Source organism: Sinohyriopsis cumingii, chromosome 7 (genome assembly GCF_028554795.1).
Source record: "Sinohyriopsis cumingii isolate HCF-2022 chromosome 7, ASM2855479v2, whole genome shotgun sequence".
Lineage (NCBI taxonomy): Eukaryota > Metazoa > Mollusca > Bivalvia > Unionida > Unionidae > Sinohyriopsis > Sinohyriopsis cumingii.
The window spans coordinates 89177189-89200358 of NC_142967.1; the positions used below are offsets into that span (position 1 = coordinate 89177189).

The 23170-nt window shown below is 32.0% G+C and overlaps 1 protein-coding gene across 4 annotated transcripts in view; it reads left to right on the plus strand.

Annotated features, from left to right (window-relative positions):
• Positions 1-2398: 2398 nt before the first annotated feature.
• Positions 2399-23170, plus strand: part of LOC149795679 (sperm flagella and cilia-associated protein 1-like) — a 54030-nt gene continuing 33258 nt past the window's right edge. For 2 of the 4 annotated variants that reach the window (XM_089965531.1, XM_089965533.1), the window contains exons 1-4: positions 2399-2741; positions 15572-15692; positions 21913-22100; positions 22802-22880. In XM_089965531.1, the coding sequence (XP_089821657.1) occupies positions 2588-2741; positions 15572-15692; positions 21913-22100; positions 22802-22880 (542 nt within the window). In that variant the 5' untranslated portion in view covers positions 2399-2587. Of the gene's footprint in view, positions 2742-6397; positions 6510-11407; positions 11520-15571; positions 15693-21912; positions 22101-22801; positions 22881-23170 lie in introns of all 4 variants that reach the window. The other 2 variants (XM_089965535.1, XM_089965534.1) reach the window with 2 other exon arrangements.

Genomic DNA, 23170 nt, shown 5'->3' on the forward strand with positions numbered 1-23170 from the left:
GAAAGGGCTTTTAAGCATGTTAAACCATTTTATAGATGGTTCTGAACAACTATGAGGTAAAATCAAGAAAAATTCATTAGGTCACAATAACAGCCAATATAATGGGTTTTCATTACTTTAGCTGTATTATTAATCGGGGGGGGGGTATAGTGAATACCTCAGTCTTGTCATTTTCAGCATTCTACCTAGATGATGTAAAAAATTACTCTATTTTCAAAAACTTGTAAATTTTGACAAGATTGAGAAAATACCAGCTTAGCACAATTGACAAAAAATTAATTTCTGTAAAAGAGCTGACAAAAATTGAAAATATTTATCATCAATTAATGAATGACTGACTTTGACCAAAAAAGTATATTTTGGTTTGAGACCTAGATTATGGCATGTTTATCCTTTCTTGCTCTGTTCAATGACATTGAGACAGAAGACTAAATTATGCCCATTTTGTTGTGTAACTAAAATACAACTTGTGTGCTTCAGCAAGTATATAGAGTTTTTCTTTATTTACCACGATTTTCCATTTTGAACAAGCAACATTAGCTATTATCAGCACTTTTGGTCACAAATAAAAGACATAAAATGTTGAGTTAAGGCAAGGTAGCACATCAGCAATAGAGCTTGAACATGTGATAAATTCCTTACAAGCTGCACATCACATCAATTTGCTGTCAATGTAAAATGCCTCATATAGTATTAAAATGCCTCATATAGTATAAAAATGCCTCATACATTATTATAATGCCTCAAACAATATTCAAATGCCTCATACAATATTAAAATGCCTAATACAGTATCAAAATACCTCATATAGTAATAAAATGCCTTGTACAGTATGAAAATGCCTCATACAATATTAAAATGCCTCATACACTATTCAAATGCCTCATACAGTATTAAAATGCCTCAAATAATATTCAAATGCCTCATACAGTATTAAAATGCCTATTAAAATGCCTCATACAATATTAAAATGCCTCATACAATGTTAAAATGCCTCATACAATATTAAAATGCCTCATACAGTATTAAAATGCCTATTAAAATGCCTCATACAGTATTAGAATGCCTCATACAGTATTAAAATGCCTCAGATAGTATAAAAATGCCTCAAACAATATTCAAATGCCTCATACAGTATTAAAATGCCTATTAAAATGCCTCATACAGTATTAAAATGCCTCATACAATATTAAAATGCCTCATACAATGTTAAAATGCCTCATACAATATTCAAATGCCTCATGCAATATTCAAATGCCACATACAGTATTCAAATGCCTTATACAATATTAAAATGCCTATTAAAATGCCTCATACAATATTAAAATGCCCCATACAATATTAAAATGCTTCATACAGTATTAAAATGTCCCATACAATATTAAAATGCCCCATACAGTATTAAAATGCCTCATACATAAAAATGCCTCAAATTATTAAAAAGCCTCATACAATATTAAAATGCCTCATACAATATTAAAATGTCCCATACAGTATTAAAATGCCTCATACAATATTAAAATGTCCCATACAGTATTAAAATGCCTCATACAGTATTAAAATGCCTATTAAAAAGCCTCGTACAATATTAAAATGTCCCATACAATATTAAAATACCTCATACAATACTAAAATGCATATTAAAATGCCTCATACAATATTAAAATGCCTCATAAATACTAAAATGCCTCATACAGTATTAAAATTCCTCATCAGTATTAAAATGCCCCATCAGTATTAAAATGCCTGATACAATATAAATATACTTCTTACAGTATTGAAATGCCTCATACAATATGAAACTGCTTCATACAATATTAAAATTACTCATACAGTATTAAAATGCCTTGTACAATATTAAAATGCCTCATGCAATATCTAAATGCCTCATACAGTATTAAAATGCCTCATACATTATTGACACCATGTTATTTTGGTTTCAATAACAATTAATAAAACAGAGTTTTAGAGCAGGAAGAGAGTAAATGTTTTTGGATGCTACAGCCATTTATGTCCAAGTTTATGTGAAAAATCTCAAAAGAACTACATACTTCTATTTGTCTGTAATAAAATATTTACAGATAAATTCTCATACTAAAACATACTCCATTTTTAAGCTTCACCTCAATTAGAAATTTATGTTATCAGTATATAAAATACGTTTGGTACCAAGTTAAAGATATGAAATAATAATAATAATAATAATAATAATAATAATAATAATAATAATATGATTTTTATTATCATTATTATTGTTGCTATTATCATTATTATTATTATTATTATTATTATTATTATTATTAGGGGAAGGAACTGTTACTGTTTAGTTCGCTTAGTACCCTTAGTCACCTATTAATTTGCTTTCATGGAGTACAATTTGAGCATTATGGGAACCTTCGATACCGATCAACAAATTTTAATGTTCGTGTGGAAAATCCCTAAAATGAATGTTAAATAGAAAGACACCGTGTTTTCGTATGCACACAGCATATATACCAAAGAAATAACACATTGTAGATAAGCTTTAATTTGCAGAAACTCTGGTCGTTGATTTATATTTCCCGAGGGCCAGCGACTGGCAGACAAAATGTCAAAAATGAAGGACTCGTTCAAAGACAACCGAGATAAAACTGGAATGGAAGGGTTTGATGAGGCCGAACTAGAAGAGTTGTACACTTGGGTTGATAGCATTCCATTGTCTAGGCCGAAAAGAAACATTGGCAGAGATTTTGCAGATGGAGGTAATCATATAGCAAAGTAGATCTCAAGTAAAATGCTCGTGCGACACAGGACCTTGAGTGGGTGGGTGTACATACGCAATTGGTCCTAGTACTGCAGTTGTTTTATTTGACTTAATTGTTATTGTGTACACGAGAAGCAAAAACAAGGCTATAGAAGAATAGTTCAGTTTAAACATGGAAAATCTATCATTTTGCCCAAAGTTATATTTGATGACATATTATGACTTGTATGACTTGCCTGCATGAAGCACTTTACCTGAATATGGATGATTCAGACATGATTGTATTTTAAGTGTTTATGTTTGTTTGTCATTATTGCCAAATTATCATTGTATGCATCAAGTTGACCTTCATATTTAGGGGCTTGTTTAAACTGTTTACTGTGATCTTGCAAAATATATACTACTTACTGTAGTTACATTTGGATTGTATGCACATGGTTCAGACCATAATTGTTCAGTTCATCCTTAAGTACATGGACTGACTACATGTATCAAAGTATGTGTTTATGGTCTGGTTTATTATGAATTCAAAATATAAAATTATGTGTGTACATCCTGAAACATGCACCATGGTACTACTTGATAATTGATGTTAAAGACAAATTTATGGCACAACTTTATAATTGATGTTCATGACAGATTTGAGGTTTTCCACATACATGTTCTAGCCTCAAATTAATCATTTTAGTAACCATTTGCAGTGGTTCTTTGAGGAGTTTGGTGATTGTTTCATCCCTGAAAGATTTGAGCCTGCTTTGAAAAAGCAACTAGCATTTTGCAAATTTTTTAAATCACATCCATTTGTAAGATTGACAGAGCAAAAATATATTGTGATATATATGACTTTTCAAACTAATTGTGAGTAGTGTTCATCATTCCTAAACACATGTCCCAAAAGTGAAGAACAATACTGAATAATTATATTGTTTAATTAACAAAGCCTTGATGTTAACACCCAAATGAATGTGGTCAGTTTGTTTGGATCATATACATATGATCCAAATATGGCTATGGTCAGTATGGTTGTGCAAATAGGATTCAAGATGATATGTATTGATATAATTCAGTGTGGTATGTAGTTAGAATTCAGCAGACTACAGATAGGATTCAAAATTAATATGTTTAAATGGAATTCAGCATATGTAAAGATTGGATTAAACAGGATATGTGCAGATAGGATTCAGTATAATCGAAGACTCATCAGTTATTAAATGATACATTAGGAAAATGCTTATGTAATATTAAAATGGACATTTATTATTTTAGCTCTAATAGTATACAGATTTGTTGATTCTATAGTGAAATTGGAGTTGAAGCATAAAAATGGACTTAATGTGTTTGTTTTTTTGTATTTCATCTTCACTGTCTTTTCTTTTAACTTATGTTGATTCATCTAAATAATTGTATAAAAACTTATGGAAAGGTGTATCTAATTACAGCCCTTTGATATTTAATTCTTGTACATTTAAAAAAGAAAATAAATTTAATGGCAGTTGTCCCAGTTCATAAAATTTCAAGCAAAGCACATTTGGGATAGCTCTAAAACAATCTAAAGAAGCATGTCCTATGGTTTTTGGTATAAATATTGTGGGGAATTAGTTGTAAGGAATTTAATCCTATAGACATGTAGTGTTATGTTTATACTGCACACAGAACATTGAATTCTCTATGGTCATTCTTTGAAGAACTCTTGGTTTGCTGATCTTTATTAGTAACTGGAAGGGAGATTAAGTCACATGTTTTGTATTTTTTGTGGGGCATGTTTCTGCTTGAGGCATGATTTTAAACATAGTTGTTAATTATGTCATTGGAATATTTGGGAAAAAAGTTATCCGGAGTGTTGCATAAGAGTAATTTGGAGGAATTTTAATGGGTTGATCAGCTCACCAAGAAGTTATTTAATAGTCAAATATGGACATCTCTGTTATTTAGTAGTCAAATATGGACATCTCTGTTATTTAATAGTCAAATATGGACATCTCTGTTATTTAATAGTCAAATATGGACATCTGTTATTTAATAGTCAAATATGGACATCTCTGTTATTTAATAGTCAAATATGGACATCTATGTTATTTAATAGTCAAATATGGACATCTCTCTTATTTAATAGTCAAATATGGACATCTCTGTTATTTAATAGTCAAATATGGACATCTATGTTATTTAATAGTCAAATATGGACATCTCTGTTATTTAATAGTCAAATATGGACATGTCTGCTATTTAATAGTCAAATATGGACATCTCTGTTATTTAATAGTCAAATATGGACATCTCTGTTATTTAATAGTCAAATATGGACATCTCTGTTATTTAATAGTCAAATATGGACATCTCTGTTATTTAATTGTCAAATATGGACATGTCTGTTATTTAATAGTCAAATATGGACATGTCTGTTATTTAATAGTCAAATATGGATGTGTCTGTTATTTAATCTGAAAAACCCATTTTCAATGTTATTATAAATTTCAGTTGCATCATTTAGGAATAATTGCATTTAAAAATATGACCTCACAAAATTAGCCCAGTTATTACCTGTCCATGACATGTTACTAAAACGAAAAAATTTGAACCTTTAAATTTATTAAGAATTATTGAAACCTTAATGTTTCTTACAGAGAAATTTAGGGAACTGCTGATATTTGATTTGAGATTTATGACAGATTGACTTTATAAATTTACATTTTAAAAAATTGATCCGTATAAAATAATATAAAGCATTTCATATGTAATTGTCAGTATTACGGCTGAAACTGAAATACATTCTGCCATCATATAAGCAATGCCATATGTATCCAATGATAGGACCATGCATGCTGTTAGGCCCATCACTCCATGTGTACAAAATGTTGCCAAATATTTGTTTTGAACACTTTGTCCGATAGTTAACTGACTCTAACCTTTTGACAAATCCCTGTTGTTGTCATTGGAGGAATACTGTGATCCAGAAAAGATAATTGTAAAAACCTAGATCATGTAAACTGAGAAAATCCATAGAATTAGTTAAAATACATTTAATCTGAAAAGAAAGATTTGAGAAGCCATCGGCAATGCATTCACCATAATGTAACATAAAGGTACAGGCAATGCATTCAGTAGTGTAATGTAACATAAAGGTACAGGTAATGCATTCATTAGTGTAATGTGTAACGTAAAGCTATAGGCAATGCATTCAGTAGTGTAATGTAACATAAAGCTACAGGCAATGCATTCAGTAGTGTAATGTAACAAAGGTACAGGTAATGCATTGAATACTGTATGTGTAACATAAAGCTATAGGCAATGCATTCAGTAGTGTAATGTAACATAATGGTACAGGCAATGCATTCAGTAGTGTAATGTGTAACATAAAGCTACAGACAGTGCATTCAGTAGCGTAATGTGTAACATAAAGCTACAGGCAGTGCATTGAGTACTGTAATGTAACATAAAGCTACAGGCAATGCATTCAGTACTGTAATGTAACATAAAGCTACAGGCAATGCATTCAGTACTGTAATGTAACATAAAGCTACTGGAAATGCATTCAGTACTGTAATGTAACATAAAGTTATTATTCCCTTTAAGTTGTTTCCCAATCACCTGGCAGCATTTACACCATTTGGTAGCACTGTTTGACCTGCATGCATGCTTTTTTGTCCTCTCCAGTGTTGGTGGTTGAGGTCATTAAGTACTACTTTCCCAACTTAGTTTATGTCTGCCCCATTCAACCAGCAAATGCTACTAAACAGAAAAAGGACAATTGGATTCAGTTGCACAGGTACCACTGACCACTTAGAGACTGAACATGATAGTTTTAGTTTGGGTGAAGTGTCAAAGGTCATTACAAATGCAGGATGTATGTATTCACTATTTAAAATCAGTACTACAAATCTGGGAACACAAAGTAAAAAGTTATACTGGCACACACACACACACACACACACACACACACATACACACATATATATATATGAACATTTAGTACGAATTCATTTCATTTATTGGTTTTTGATAAGTTTGAAATTGGTTTCAAGCTCTTAATAATTGTGAGTGCCAAGTTTGGCTTTTTTTAAAAAACCAGTTTAATATTTTTCATCATTAGTTATTCATACTTTGTGCATATAACTTATGAAATGTTTTCTCTCAGTTTGGTGTAGGAGATAAATTGTTCTGGTAATTGAAACATTTAAACTCCTGTAAGCACACATCTTTTATTTTAATTGGTTTTATGATACATCTGCTTGCAAAAATCTTTTGACCTTTGACCTTCAGTCCCATGTGTAGGTAGCTATGTTTGCTATTGGTGTTGCTGTCTAGCTTGCTACCTTGCTGCCTACTGCTCTGTGCATGCTCTGATATGCAGCACTTTAGCCATCATGCGTATTTCACCCTGTACATAGGCTAGTAATGTTGACTACTCTGTCAGATCATACAGAATGCAAGGGAACGACAGTTGTACTTTCATTTTCCTATTGGTTTTTGTGGAGACTCCTTTATTACTGTCTCGTATCTAATGTATCATGATCTACTCTGACACTGATAAAGATTTGTCATGTAATGGTATGATTATTCCATTAAAAAAAACAAGAAATGATGTCCATTGGTAATTGAAATAGACTCTGGCCTACCCTAACCCAAATTTGCTGATGGAAGATGTATTGAATTATTTATGTCCACATCTATTCTTTACTTGATTTGTTGTTGCAACCTTTTTTTGAATTTGAATGTATTGATATATTGTATTCAAATAAAATGGGATTTATCAGCATTATTACAAAAAGTACTAATGTTTACAGCAATATCTAAGTAAATAAGGTAAGGCCATATAATCAAAACTAACAGTATAGTATGTGCCATTGATATCCTGGCTGTCACTTGACTTTAAAATTTTCACAGTCTGATTTCCTGTTGTATTTCATAATACTAAAATTGTAATTCTGTCTGAATAAGCTATCTGTTTGTTTGACTGTGTTACGTACATGATATCAAGACTTTAAGCATAACAGAAAAGTTTGTCTTATACTAGCTGCCCTTCACTGCTTACATGTATTATAACATTCACCCATATCTTCTATCAAAAATCTCTCATATCAGTGTTCTGATTCAGTTATAACAATCATTAAATCAAGGTAACATTTTATTGTATGTCATATATACATGTATCAAAAGAATTATATAAACATCTCCCTCAGTAATGCATGACCAACACGGACAATAAACATATCCAACAATAATGCATGACCAATCTGGACCATAAACATCTCACTCAATAACTAATGAGCAATGCAATCAAGAAACATCTCCTTCAGTAACTCTTGTGCAACGTGGTCAAGAAACACCTCCCTCAATAACAAATGAGCAATGCAATCAAGAAACATCTCCTTCAGTAACTCTTGTGCAACGTGGGAAAGAAGCATCTCCTTCAGTAACTCTTGTGCAACGTGGTCAAGAAACATCTCCCTCAATAACAAATGAGCAATGCAATCAAGAAACATCTCCTTCAGTAACTCTTGTGCAACGTGGTCAAGAAACATCTCCCTCAATAACAAATGAGCAATGCAATCAAGAAACATCTCCTTCAGTAACTCTTGTGCAACGTGGTCAAGAAACATCTCCCTCAATAACTCTTATGCAACGTGGGAAAGAAGCATCTCCCTCAATAACTAATGAGCAATGCAGTCAAGAAACTTATCCTTCAATAACTCTTGTGCAGCGTGGTCAAGAAACATCTCCCTCAATAACTCTTGTGCAACGTGGTCAAGAAACATCTCCCTTTATAACAAATGAGCAATGCAATCAATAAACATCTCCTTCAGTAACTCTTGTGCAACATGGTCAAGAAACATCTCCCTCAATAACAAATGCGCAATGCAATCAAGAAACATCTCCTTCAGTAACTCTTGTGCAACGTGGTCAAGAAACATCTCCCTCAATAACAAATGAGCAATGCAATCAAGAAACATCTCCTTCAGTAACTCTTGTGCAACGTGGTCAAGAAACATCTCCCTCAATAACTCTTATGCAACGTGGTCAAGAAACATCTCCCTCAATAACTAATGAGCAATGCAGTCAAGAAACTTATCCTTCAATAACTCTTATGCAACATGGTCAAGAAACATCTCCCTCAATAACAAATGAGCAATACAATCAATAAACATCTCCTTCAGTCACTCTTGTGCAACGTGGTCAAGAAACATCTCCCTCAATAACAAATGAGCAATGCAATCAAGAAACATCTCCTTCAGTAACTCTTGTGCAACGTGGTCAAGAAACATCTCCCTCAATAACTCTTATGCAACGTGGTCAAGAAACATCTCCCTCAATAACAAATGAGCAGTGCAATCAAGAAACATCTCCTTCAGTAACTCTTGTGCAACGTGGTCAAGAAACACCTCCCTCAATAACAAATGAGCAATGCAATCAAGAAACATCTCCTTCAGTAACTCTTGTGCAACGTGGTCAAGAAACATCTCCCTCAATAACTCTTGTGCAACATGGTCAAGAAACATCTCCCTTTATAACAAATGAGCAATGCAATCAAGAAACATCTCCTTCAGTAACTCTTGTGCAACGTGGTCAAGAAACATCTCCCTCAATAACAAATGAGCAATGCAATCAAGAAACATCTCCTTCAGTAACTCTTATGCAACATGGTCAAGAAACATCTCGCTCAATAACAAATGAGCAATGCAATCAATAAACATCTCCTTCAGTAACTCTTGTGCAATGTGGTCAAGAAACATCTCCCTCAATAACTCTTGTGCAACGTGGTCAAGAAACATCTCCTTCAGTAACTCTTGTGCAACGTGGTCAAGAAACATCTCCTTCAGTAACTCTTGTGCAACATGGTCAAGAAACATCTCCCTCAATAACTCTTGTGCAACGTGGTCAAGAAACATCTCCCTCAATAACAAATGAGCAATGCAATCAAGAAACATCTCCTTCAGTAACTCTTGTGCAACGTGGTCAAGAAACATCTCCCTCAATAACTCTTGTGCAATGTGGTCAAGAAACATCTCCCTCAATAACAAATGAGCAATGCAGTCAAGAAACATCTCCTTGAGTAACTCTTGTGCAATGTGGGAAAGAAACATCTCCTTCAGTAACTCTTGTGCAATGTGGTCAAGAAACATCTCCCTCAATAACTAATGAGCAATGCAATCAAGAAATATCTCCTTCAGTAACTCTTGTGCAACATGGTCAAGAAACATCTCCCTCAATAACTCTTGTGCAACATGGTCAAGAAACGTCTCCCTCAATAACTAATGAGCAATGAAGTCAAGAAACATATCCTTCAGTAACTCATTGTCATCAAAGATGATTGTCCAGCGAGGCTTCGACTGGACAGCTCTGAATTTTAGTATCTCTGGGCAAGTGAGCAATAGATTTGTACACAGATGTATATGTAATAACTCCGGAATGAAGTAAAACACATGCAGCATCAGATTTTCATTGTTCTTCTAATATACATGTTCTAAAATCTATTTATGCTAGAAATTTAATTATGTGCCATTTTACTTGTCTTTAAATTATGCTTTTGATTTTAATCATATGAACCATTTCATTTTCAAGTAAATGTAGTGTGTTACTGTTGTGTTCCTTGTCATATCTGCCAATGCAGCATGGAACAAATTTTTGCACACAAATTAGTTCTGGTATTGGCTTATAGATATTTGCTGTATTATCAATTTATAATTTACTGTATTATAGATATTTACTGTATTATCAATTTATAATTTACTGTATTATAGATATTTACTGTATTATCAATTTATAATTTACTGTATTATAGATATTTACTGTATTATCAATTTATAATTTACTGTATTATAGATATTTACTGTATTATCAATTTATAATTTACTGTATTACAGATATTTACTGTATTATCAATTTATAATTTACTGTATTATAGATATTTACTGTATTATCAATTTATAATTTACTGTATTATAGATATTTACTGTATTATCAATTTATAATTTACTGTATTATAGATATTTACTGTATTATCAATTTAATGCCTCAACTCATCACCATCTCCTCCCTCTATTTTTGGTGAATCACCAGTCTGTCTATAAGAGTAATTTGGTAGGTTAATAACTGGTCAAAGCAATAACCAGTTTTGAAAGCTGGTTTTAGACTAAAATTGTTTAATAGTTTTATTGAATAGACATATGTTTGTGTGCCCTGATTTTGCTCCTAAATTGCCTCCAATAGTGTAGATGCACCTTCTTCCATATTTCACATCTTATTTCACTCATCAGGGGACATGTAAAAATTTACTAATAAATAAGTTCTCTTCTCATCACATTTCCTGGAGATTCTTACATGGTTTCTACATGTACTCCTTTCACATTTTAGCAATTTGAACACACACATCTGTTAACAACAATAAAAATATTTGTTATGTTTCCTTGAAAAATAAAAGATACACAACTTGAAGGAAATGAAGCTGAATTGGCATGAACATGACAATTTATGTAATCTGGAACGAACTGATAAATAATATTTCCTCATAAATGTATGAATCATAATTATGCCATAGTTAGCCAAACCCCAACTTTTATGGCACTCATTTGATACCTTAGTATACTTAACACACTTTGGTAAATTAGCCTGGATAGCTTGACCGTATCATTGCAGTTTGGACAAGACTATGGTCTCCCATTTCAGTTCTGTTTGCGGAGGTTATATACTATTATTTCCCGAAAGTGGTCGATCTCCACAACTACGCAACTTCTAATAATACCAATGCAAAGATGCAAAACTGGTACCTCCTCAACAGGTAACCAAACCTAACTGCCACTAAAAGATCCAGTACAGTGAAACCTTGTTAATCTGGACCCTGTTTATCCAAAATGTTATCATAATTCTTTTTTGATAATAACCCAAGCCCCAACTTTGACATTTTTTAAAAAATTTCATAGAGCTTTTTCTTTTTAATGACAAGCTCAGACTATATGTAGTGAGGGTTCCTACAACTAGGACCTCCAGTTTCATATCCTGGACTTTTCATTTTTAAAAGCTGAGTCAGCAAACTCTCAATTATCAGATAAATCTGATTGCCCCTCTCATCCTAGGAGAAACATTGGAATCAGATGGATGTGCTCCATGATTCTCTAAATTTATTAATAAATTCAGCTTATTGTTTTAATTGAAATAAAAGCAGCTGGAATATGTGTCCAGTTTAACCTGATTTCACTTTATAAATTGTGTTATCTTTCATCAGTAACAGATGTGTTGAATCTTTGTTTTTCTTTGTTTCAGTAATAATAATCCAGAGCCTATATAAGCATGCACAAATGGCACTGTCCTAACCCTCAAAAGTCTCTGGCAAAAATGCTTACAAAAGACTGTCAGAAACCTAACATTTTAAATTCCCAACCTTGACAGTGGGGGACATTGTGGAAACTTATGTCTGTTTGCTATCAATCACTCAGTGAGAACTATGTGCAAGAAGTTTTTTGTTCCCTCCTGAAGTCCCTTAGTTGGGGTAAAATGTACATATATATATATATATATATATATATATATATATATGGTTTGATCCCTGAGTCACTGTTGGGGCAGAGAGTGGAGGGGGGATAATCTCTAATGCTAGGGTTAATCAATGACATGCCGTTAGACTTGCTTTCCTTTTAACTTATTTCAAAACTAAGATGATCTGTCTTGCCAACGTACAACAAAGCTTCAAACTACTTCAAACTGTCTTGCCAACCTACAAAAACTACTTCAGACTACTACAAACTGTCTTGCCAACCTACAACACTACGTCAGACTACTACAAACTGTCTTGCCAACACTACTTCAGTTCTTTTACATAAACCTGAAGAGAAAAATGTCCAAATTTAATGTACATTTGAATTCCTAGTTATTGGTTGATGATTTTGTTTGAGGTGCAAGCTTAAAGCTTTTTGTTTGTTGCATTTAAATGTCATTTTCTGTGATGTTTTAATTTAGGTTTTCTTAATTTATGGTCACCAGTTTAAAGGAACTAAAAACATTTTACATGTAACTTAGAGTAAAACATGATGTCACTCAGATAACATGACTTACAGTGTCACATTTTGTTACACTGAAACATATATCACAAATTCTAGGGACATTATCTGTTCATGTATGAAGTATCATAGAATGGATACTGTCTGACTGCTGACAGTTCTAAATGTTGCATTGTTTGTGAAATAAATCCGTCTTTACTACAGCTTTGTAAAGCAATTTACATATGCCAAACATCTGTAAGCAATTTTGCCACTTTTTTCTTATACAATAAAACCTATCTTAAAAGACCACTGTTATGAAAGACAGCTGCCTGTGACTTGAGAGACCAGATACCCAGTGCACAAACTAATCTGTTATATAGAGAAATGAGTTTCAATGAGAGATGACCTATCACGAGAGATCATGCTTTGTTGGCAAAACAGTGATCTCCCAAAACAAGTCTAACTGTATACATTTTTATTTTATTAACTGTTGTTTGTACCTGACTTTTTCAATTTTCCTGCCTCTCTCCGACTTCTACCCCTATCCTGTCATTCGTCAAGTAGAAATTTTGACTTTCCTTCAGAATTATTTTAAAGAAAATTCTAGAATATAAGCTACAGTTCATTTTCCTACTTGCAAGTGTATTTCAGAATACAGCTTGGTAAAGAGAAGATAATAGAAAAGAATAAATTTATGATTTTTTGTAACGAGCAATTTTACTAAATATATCTCTTCATGAATGTAATACACACCCATTTGTGGACACCCAAGACCCAGGTCTGCTGGCTCATTATTTATCACCATATCTGGGTCTACATTGTTTATTTAAAGTTGTAAGTAGGTAAAACAGTGTAGACCCAAATCATATGATGATAGATCTCTTCTTAATCTAGTCGGGCATTTTTGTGTTGTTTGGCTTGGCTTTCTAATGGCACAGAGACAAGTAGGTCATTTAGTGCTGAGGAAAACAGAGCTAAGTGCCTTGGCCATAGACACACCATGGTAGTGAACCTGGTTTAATCCAGTGGTATTCAGTCTTACATTTGGTTACTTTTCTGGAACAGTAACCGCTGAGTCACCGTAGACATTCAAAAATAGCCAACATTGTACTATCATGGTGGATGTCATGGAAAGGCAGTGTTTCTGTTGTCTGTAGATGCAAAGTAACTTGTATTGTATAGGGCCTATTTGCTTGTCATAGTTGTACCTTTCATCCCAATAATTCTCAGAAAATCTGGAAAACACATAATATTTTCACCTATACTAATAAGTTTTGAACAAAAACTGATAACTGCTAAAGACAAGAAAGCATGGCTATATTGGAACAATTCTCCTATTTTATAATGCCATTCATTGGAACAATAAAATTGAACCACATCACAACTGAGGTTACCTTAAACAAAGGCATTTTCCAGCAAGGATTGGTCATATCAGTACACACCAATTAGGTTTGGTCCTATTAGTACACACCAGTTAGGATTGGTCATATCAGTACACACCAATTAGGATTGGTCATATCAGTACACACCAATTAGGATTGGTCATATCAGTACACACCAATTAGGATTGGTCATATCAGTACACACCAGTTAGGATTTTGGTCATATCAGTACACACCAATTAGGATTGGTCATATCAGTACACAAGTACACTGTAAATAGAATATTAAATGCCCCAAAAATTACATTATCTTTTCCCTCTGAATATCATGTTATAAATTCACATTGACAATCTTTGAATTTTAATTAGAAATATGAATTTTTAATCCAGAAGGTGTACATTTCAGAAATTTAAAAGTCATAAAATGCAGAATGTGTATTTGTTATGTAATGATTATTAAGACAAAAACATGGGAGAAAGTTTTACTGTAAACAGATATCTTAATTGATGTCTGACCAGAATATCAATTTAAACTATTTTACTTCAGATCTCAAAATGTATTTTTTGCATCATTTACTTTCCAGATTTTCTCAGTGACTTAAATGCTGAAACTCTCTTTCAGTAAAAAAGAGCTTGATGGCAGCTGCCCAGAAAGCCCAAATCAGTTTTTGTTTCCTTGCATGCATTACAGCAGGGTGCAATTTTGAGTTCATTTTTAATGCTCAGAACAATATCAGCCAATCAAATATAATATCCCAGAATTAAAGCTTTTTGCAATTGGTTGAGTTTGAGTTTGAGTTTCATTATCAGCCAGTCAGAAATGATATTCTAAAAGTTAATCACTTTGCTATTGGTCAAGTTCAGATCTCAAGGACAAGAGTATTATGATATCCAGTCCCAGTAATTACATAATGCCTTGAACACAAAATTTGAATTCACACGCAAAGGTCAAGAATTTTGATTGCAATTTTGCCCTAAAATAAAAATTGAAATATCAAAATAGATTCAACTGATTATTATCTGTACTACATTAGTACCAAATTTCGTTTTTGTCAAATGATGCTAAGTATGGTTTCTGATTTTTGTATGATGAGTTTTGAGATTTCAAGTCTAGGCCAGGTTTTAAGTTGTAGACTAAAATATTAGAGATAGAATACACAACATAGACTCTTACCTACATATGTATTACACCTGGTATGTAGGTCTAACTCTAAGATGTAATACTTACCTACATATGTATGTAGACGTAGCTAGATCAAACTCTATGAAGTCAAACTTAAAAACATGTTATACATGAGTGGTGACTGTCAGATACTGACTCTCAAAAAAGTCTTTAGATTTCTGTTTTCATTTTAGATCAAATAGACAAATAAGAAGCAAAGGCCCCATATTGGTTGGTGTAATGCATGCAAGAGTGACATTTGTAGGTTCTGTCCATTTGATACATTTGTCGTCCTTCTGGTCCCTTTTCAGTTCTGGTTGCAGAGATTATCAAACATGAAATCCCTCCCCGCTACAACTTAGTAGAAATCCACAACTATACATCAGCTAATTCCGCTACCAAAAAGACAGAAAACTGGCTGGTTCTCAACAGGTAATCATCCTTAATATTGGTCTGCTTTTTCTGTATTGTCCCCTTTGAGCACATCTTTTTGTTGTCCTCCCATGTTATATTTTGTATGCCTTCAGTGTCCAACAGCAAATTGTGTATCCAAAAATTAAATATCTGACAGTCTCACGTCTTCCTGAATGTTACACTTTCCTTTAAGGAGATGCGCAAAGGTTAAAACAAAATGGGTGTTGCATTGTTTCTAAACTTAGCCTATCATGCCTTCATTTGGAATGTTTCTCCTCCACTTAATGACCAATGGTGAGTTACATGTCCAGAGCCCATTTAAATGACCAATGGTAAGTTACATGCCCAGAGCCCATTTAAATGACCAGTGGTAAGTTACATGCCCAGAGCCCATTTAAATGACCAGTAGTAAGTTACATGCCCAGAGCCCATTTAAATGACCAGTGGTAAGTTACATGCCCAGAGCCCATTTAAATGACCAGTGGTAAGTTACATGCCCAGAGCCCATTTAAATGACCAGTAGTAAGTTACATGCCCAGAGCCCATTTAAATGACCAGTGGTAAGTTACATGCCCAGAGCCCATTTAAATGACCAGTGGTAAGTTACATGCTCAGAGCCCATTTAAATGACCAGTGGTAAGTTACATGCCTAGAGTCCATTTAAATGACCAGTGGTAAGTTACATGCCCAGAGCCCATTTAAATGACCAGTAGTAAGTTACATGCCCAGAGCCCATTTAAATGACCAGTGGTAAGTTACATACCCAGAGCCTATTTAAATGACCAGTGGTAAGTTACATGCCCAGAGCCCATTTAAATGACCAGTGGTAAGTTACATGCCCATTTGTTTTCAGTTCTTGAAGTCTTTTTGCATCATTTAGGTTTAAAACTTCCTTCTTGGATCAGATTAGATATTTGGTCTTGGCAACATTTATACCAATCAAGATTTAATTTGATGATTAGATATTTGGTCCTGGCAACATTTATACCAATCAAGATTTAATTTAATGATTAGATATTTGGTCCTGGCAACATTTATACCAATCAAGATTTAATTTGATGATTAGATATTTGGTCCTTGCAACATTTATACCAATCAAGATTTAATTTGATGATTAGATATTTGGTCCTCGCAACATTTATACCAATCAAGATTTAATTTGATGATTAGATATTTGGTCCTGGCAACATTTATACCAATCAAGATTTAATTTGATGATTAGATATTTGGTCCTTGCAACATTTATACCAATCAAGATTTAATTTGATGATTAGATATTTGGTCCTAGCAACATTTATACCAATCAAGATTTAATTTGATGATTAGATATTTGGTCCTGGCAACATTTATACCAATCAAGATTTAATTTAATGATTAGATATTTGGTCCTGGCAACATTTATACCAATCAAGATTTAATTTAATGATTAGATATTTGGTTCTGGCAACATTTATACCAATCAAGATTTAATTTAATGATTAGATATTTGGTCCTAGCAACATTTATACCAATCAAGATTTAATTTGATGATTAGATATTTGGTCTTGGCAACATTTATACCAATCAAGATTTAATTTGATGATTAGATATTTGGTCCTAGCAACATTAATACCAATCAAGATTTAATTTAATGATTAGATATTTGGTCCTAGCAACATTTATACCAATCAAGATTTAATTTGATGATTAGATATTTGGTCATGGCAACATTTATACCAATCAAGATTTAATTTGATGATTAGATATTTGGTCCTTGCAACATTTATACCAATCAAGATTTAATTTGATGATTAGATATTTGGTCCTTGCAACATTTATACCAATCAAGATTTAATTTGATGATTAGATATTTGGTCCTGGCAACATTTATACCAATCAAGATTTAATTTAATGATTAGATATTTGGTCCTGGCAACATTTATACCAATCAAGATTTAATTTAATGATTAGATATTTGGTTCTGGCAACATTTATACCAATCAAGATTTAATTTAATGATTAGATATTTGGTCCTAGCAACATTTATACCAATCAAGATTTAATTTGATGATTAGATATTTGGTCTTGGCAACATTTATACCAATCAAGATTTAATTTGATGATTAGATATTTGGTCCTAGCAACATTAATACCAATCAAGATTTAATTTAATGATTAGATATTTGGTCCTAGCAACATTTATACCAATCAAGATTTAATTTGATGATTATATATTTGGTCCTAGCAACATTTATACCAATCAAGATTTAATTTGATGATTAGATATTTGGTCCTAGCAACATTAATACCAATCAAGATTTAATTTGATGATTATATATTTGGTCCTAGCAACATTTATACCAATCAAGATTTAATTTGATGATTATATATTTGGTCCTAGCAACATTTATACCAATCAAGATTTAATTTGATGATTAGATATTTGGTCCTAGCAACATTAATACCAATCAAGATTTAATTTAATGATTAGATATTTGGTCCTAGCAACATTTATACCAATCAAGGTTTAATTTGATGATTATATATTTGGTCCTAGCAACATTTATACCAATCAAGATTTAATTTGATGATTAGATATTTGGTTCTAGCAACATTTATACCAATCAAGATTTAATTTGATCCTTTGCAGTGCTGGCTTTATACTGGAATATGCATAAAACCTTCCTGTACTTTTGGCCAGTTTGACTTTGTCAATAAAAGTGTCAGAAATAATAATATGGAATGTACAACAACACAGCATTATAAATTCGACTGACCATTCTGGAAAAAAAAGCCATTTCATTAATGTTATTTCTGAAATTTGATATGCATTCTGGTGCAGTGAGTTTTACGAACACTATTATGACTGAAAAAAAAAACCCAATGAGTCCATTGACGTAACTAAGTTATAAAAAATGTCTAATTCTTTTCTTTCAAAATAAGAAACGTTTTTATACCTTTTCTAGAACTGTGTGTTACTTTAGACTGTTCTCTTTCTTTGAAAACTAGGTTCTTCCAAAGTTGGTCTTAAAGCTAGTAACCTTAATGCAGATATTCTAAATTTGGTATCGTATTGCAATATGCATATATTTAATCTTACATGCATGTTTATAGTACCGTCAGATCTGTACTACAGTACCTGACCGTGTATTATGTGTACCAGGCCGCTGTAAACAGTTTAGACCCAAATTTAATGTCACCTAATGTATTGCCAGATCAAGATGGATGCAGTTTATTCACCCAAAGAATTTATGATGAATACTTTTGATCCTATAATGCAGGTGCATTGTGTAACAGAAGATCTGTGTTACACTGATTTCATTGTGTAACAGAAGATCTGTGTTGCACCATTTTCATTGTGTAACAGATCTGTGTTACACTGATTTCATTGTGTAACAGAAGATCTGTGTTACACCATTTTCATTGTGTAACAGAAGATATGTGTTACACTGATTTCATTTTGGTGCACATTTATATACACAGGTAGATACAGTCATTATAGAACCCAGACTCCTATGTCACAAAACTTTACTGAACTCTAAATCTTAAGCAGAAATATTCTGATCAATCAGAAAACTGTATTTATAGAGTAAAATTTGGGGTAGCACTTGTGACTCACAATTTATTAGAGATTTATGAAAGTAGGGCCTGAGTGCAGTAGATGTCTGCTATGGCTAGCAGTAACAAGTTTGCTTGTATATTGCACTGCTTGAAATTTTGCAGCTCTGATTTAGCCAGACTCCTTCTTGGTGAAATCCTTATGATTTCAAACATATTGTTTGAAAACAATTACATTTTGTACAATATATGATATTTCTACTTGTTTGTTTTGTCATCAAGTGTCTTTAAAAAAATGGTGTGCTTTTCCTTATACATACATAAAAAGTAGTACATACATGTGTTGCTATTGTCGTATGAGAAGTACATGCACCATAAACTTGTCAATATACCTTGGTTTTTAGGATTTATATATTAAAAGAAAATTAAACTAAACATTGACAGATATTTGAAATACTATTCAAGGGAGGAGACATGTTTATTCTTGTTAAGAAAATCTGGAATTATACATGTACTTCAGTGTTACATTTAAGACTAAATTATCAGTTCTCTCTCTCTCTCTCTGTCTCTCTCTCCAAATTGGTTGAGCTTTACTGCCCTTTTTAAGTACATTACATACACCTATGTTAATAAGACATACGGAGATAACAGTAACTCATAATGCCGATATAAACAGTTCTATGCAAATATTTTTTAAATTTTCTTTGATCACCAGCTTATATTGATCATATGACACTTGATACCATTCATATGACATTGGATACCATTCATATATGACATTGGATACCATTCATATGACTTTGGATACCATTCATATGACATTGGATACCATTCATATGGCATTGGATACCATTCATATGACATTGGATACAATTCATGTGACATTGGATACCATTCATATGACATTGGATACCATTCATATGACATTGGATACTATTCCAGCCATGAAAAGCATTCATACATCTCATTACAGTATTTTTCTATGACACACACTGAACCCAGAAATGTCCCACACCTGAAATGATAATATTTATGTAGGACCCAATCAGAATATACACTGTTACCTTCACTGATCATCTTGACATTTTTGTACATTTTGTTCTTATTATTATTAATTAATATGGTATATTAACTCACAAACGTATTCATGTACTATCATAATCATCCAGCCTATTTGCTTTGTAATTAATGCTTGAAGTAGCTTTATTATTAATGCTAGTTTGGATATTTTCATTTCTTTAATAAGCTTATTTTGTTTTAATTTATAAATATTTGATTGTGTGTGGTGTGAGTATTCATGATAATCAACATATAAGAAAAGGTCTGTTTAAAAAAATGCTTTACTTTCTGTTTTCTGAAAATGCCCAAAATAGTGCATGTATTTTAAACTGAATACTTGTAGATTAGTTGTGATATTTTTATGCAACACTGAAACTTTCCTAAACTGGCCCACTTCCGCTGACTGGCCACATATTTTTTGTACAAAAACTGGTTATTCCATTTCTAATAAAACCTCCATGTACGGGCCACTTCAATAAAATGGCCAAAAAGTGTTGGTCCTGACAGGTTCTGGTTTAGTGAAGTTTCACTATAGTAATTTTGCAATTTTCAAGTCACTTGGTTTCTACTTCAGCCATTGCATTCACAGTAAAAATATGACATTTGTTTTACCCTAAGTGTTAAGTGATTATGTAATATATACGCTTAGAGCTTCTGAAGATTAGGCGCTATTCAAAGTCCTCATTATTGTTATTATTATATAAGATTCACTTGTGTAAGCGCCAACTAATAATGTATGACATATTTGCTGAGAAATGAAAATTTGAGAGATGATACATGTATTTCTGTCTTAAAGTCAGTTCATTTTAAAATAGTAAATCTTTCAAATAAATTAAATATTTTTAAATTAGAGTAAATATTAATAGAATAATGAAGCTATTTACCTTTATCACAATTAACTGTAATTGTAGTAGTTGATAGATTCAGTTTCTATGGTAATGCCTCTGCTACTTAAATCATATGAAACACATTTTAAAAAAAGACGTTACTTTCTTTGTTTTAGAACAGTCATGTAGTTATATGGCATTAGACTCCGTCAAGTCTAACTTAAACAACATTTCCCATTTGATTCTTTAATTTTTAACTTGTTGGTTAAAGTAAACTTAAATTCTTTTGTGGAATATTTATTGCTTTGTCCTTTTTAAAGCCTGTACATATGTATTCTTGTCATTTTTAACATCTCAGGACCTTGTATGCCAAAAGCAAAAGGTCAGGTAAATGTGCTATTTTTATAGTGCATATTGTATGGATTAAGTAGATAAAATTAATATTTTATGGATTAAGTAGATAAAATTAATATTGTATGGATTAAGTAGATAAAATTAATATTGTATGGATTAAGTAGATAAAATTATTATTTTATGGATTAAGTAGATAAAATTAATATTTTATGGATTAAGTAGATAAAATTAATATTGTATGGATTAAGTAGATAAAATTAATATTTTATGGATTAAGTAGATAAAATTAATATTTTATGGATTAAGTAGATAAAATTAATATTGTATGGATTAAGTAGATAAAATTATTATTTTATGGATTAAGTAGATAAAATTAATATTGTATGGATTAAGTAGATAAAATTAATATTTTAAAGATTTTATTGTATATGTGTGCATTACTTTTTTATTTCCCTTATCAGGAAAGTTTTCAGCAAGTTGAATTTTGAGCTAGCAGATGATGTTATAAAAGATATTGTTACTTGTAAACCTGGTACAATAGAGAAGGTCTTGATGATGTTAAGGGTGAAACTGGCCAGGGCAGAGTGGGAACTAAAGAGAAAGGAAGAAAATGTGATGAACGACAAACCAGAAGCCGATCAGAATATGGGTAACTGAGACTTTATCATTGTTACAACTTCAGGGTGAGCTGTGGATTGGCAAAGAAAAAAGCGTAAATAGTGGCAGATAAATCTATAGTAGAACAATGTTTAACCTGTATCCTGGTATATCAGTGTCATACATCAGTGTCACTCTCTTGCTTGACTAGGCATGGTCAGGCAATTTTGTTTTATGTATGCAAAATAAGTGTGCCTGTGTGGGTGAGGTTACTTCCCACCAAGAGCTTTTAAACATATTTTATTTAACTTTGTGTTAAGTACATATTGGTATATCTGGTTTGTATTTGAGAGTGCCATTATTTTTCTCTGGTTTCTAATAATAAATAATATATAACTTCATTGCAGAATATTGGTTATATTGTTTACATGTAACATAATATATATATATATATATATATATATATATATATATATATATATATATATATATATATATATATATATATATATATATATATATATATATATATATATATATCCCCTATGAATTGGACACTTTGTCAGGAAGAAAATGTTTTTATTTTAGGAAATTATTTACACAAGATAAAGAGATGTCTTAAGCTGTTTTCTTCTTTTTTAGTAGATGTTTTTAAAGATTAAATGATATACCAGGTCATTGTTTTCATTGTCACTCTAAACTAGACACATATGAAAAATGCATGTTACTACAACTTAGTGCTATCCAATACAGGCTCACCAGGTAGAAAAGGGAAGGTTATGAAAGTTACTATGGAAGACAAAAGGGTTCCAGCACAACCATCATTAAAAGGGTAAGTATTTTACTTCTCTGATTAAAATCAAATACAGTCTATAATTCTCTGATTAAAATCAAATACATTCTATAATTCTCTGATTAAAATCAAATACAGTCTGTAATTCTCTGATTAAAATCAAATACAGTCTGTAATCTACTTAATAAAATGAAGATCGTATCCACGAAATGGATCAAATTGACCAAACTGCCAGATATATGACTTTGAAAACTATTTTCGTAAAAAAAACAATTTGGTGGAATGGGTACATAGCATGTGAACTGTGATCCATCAAGTAGGTGGAGATT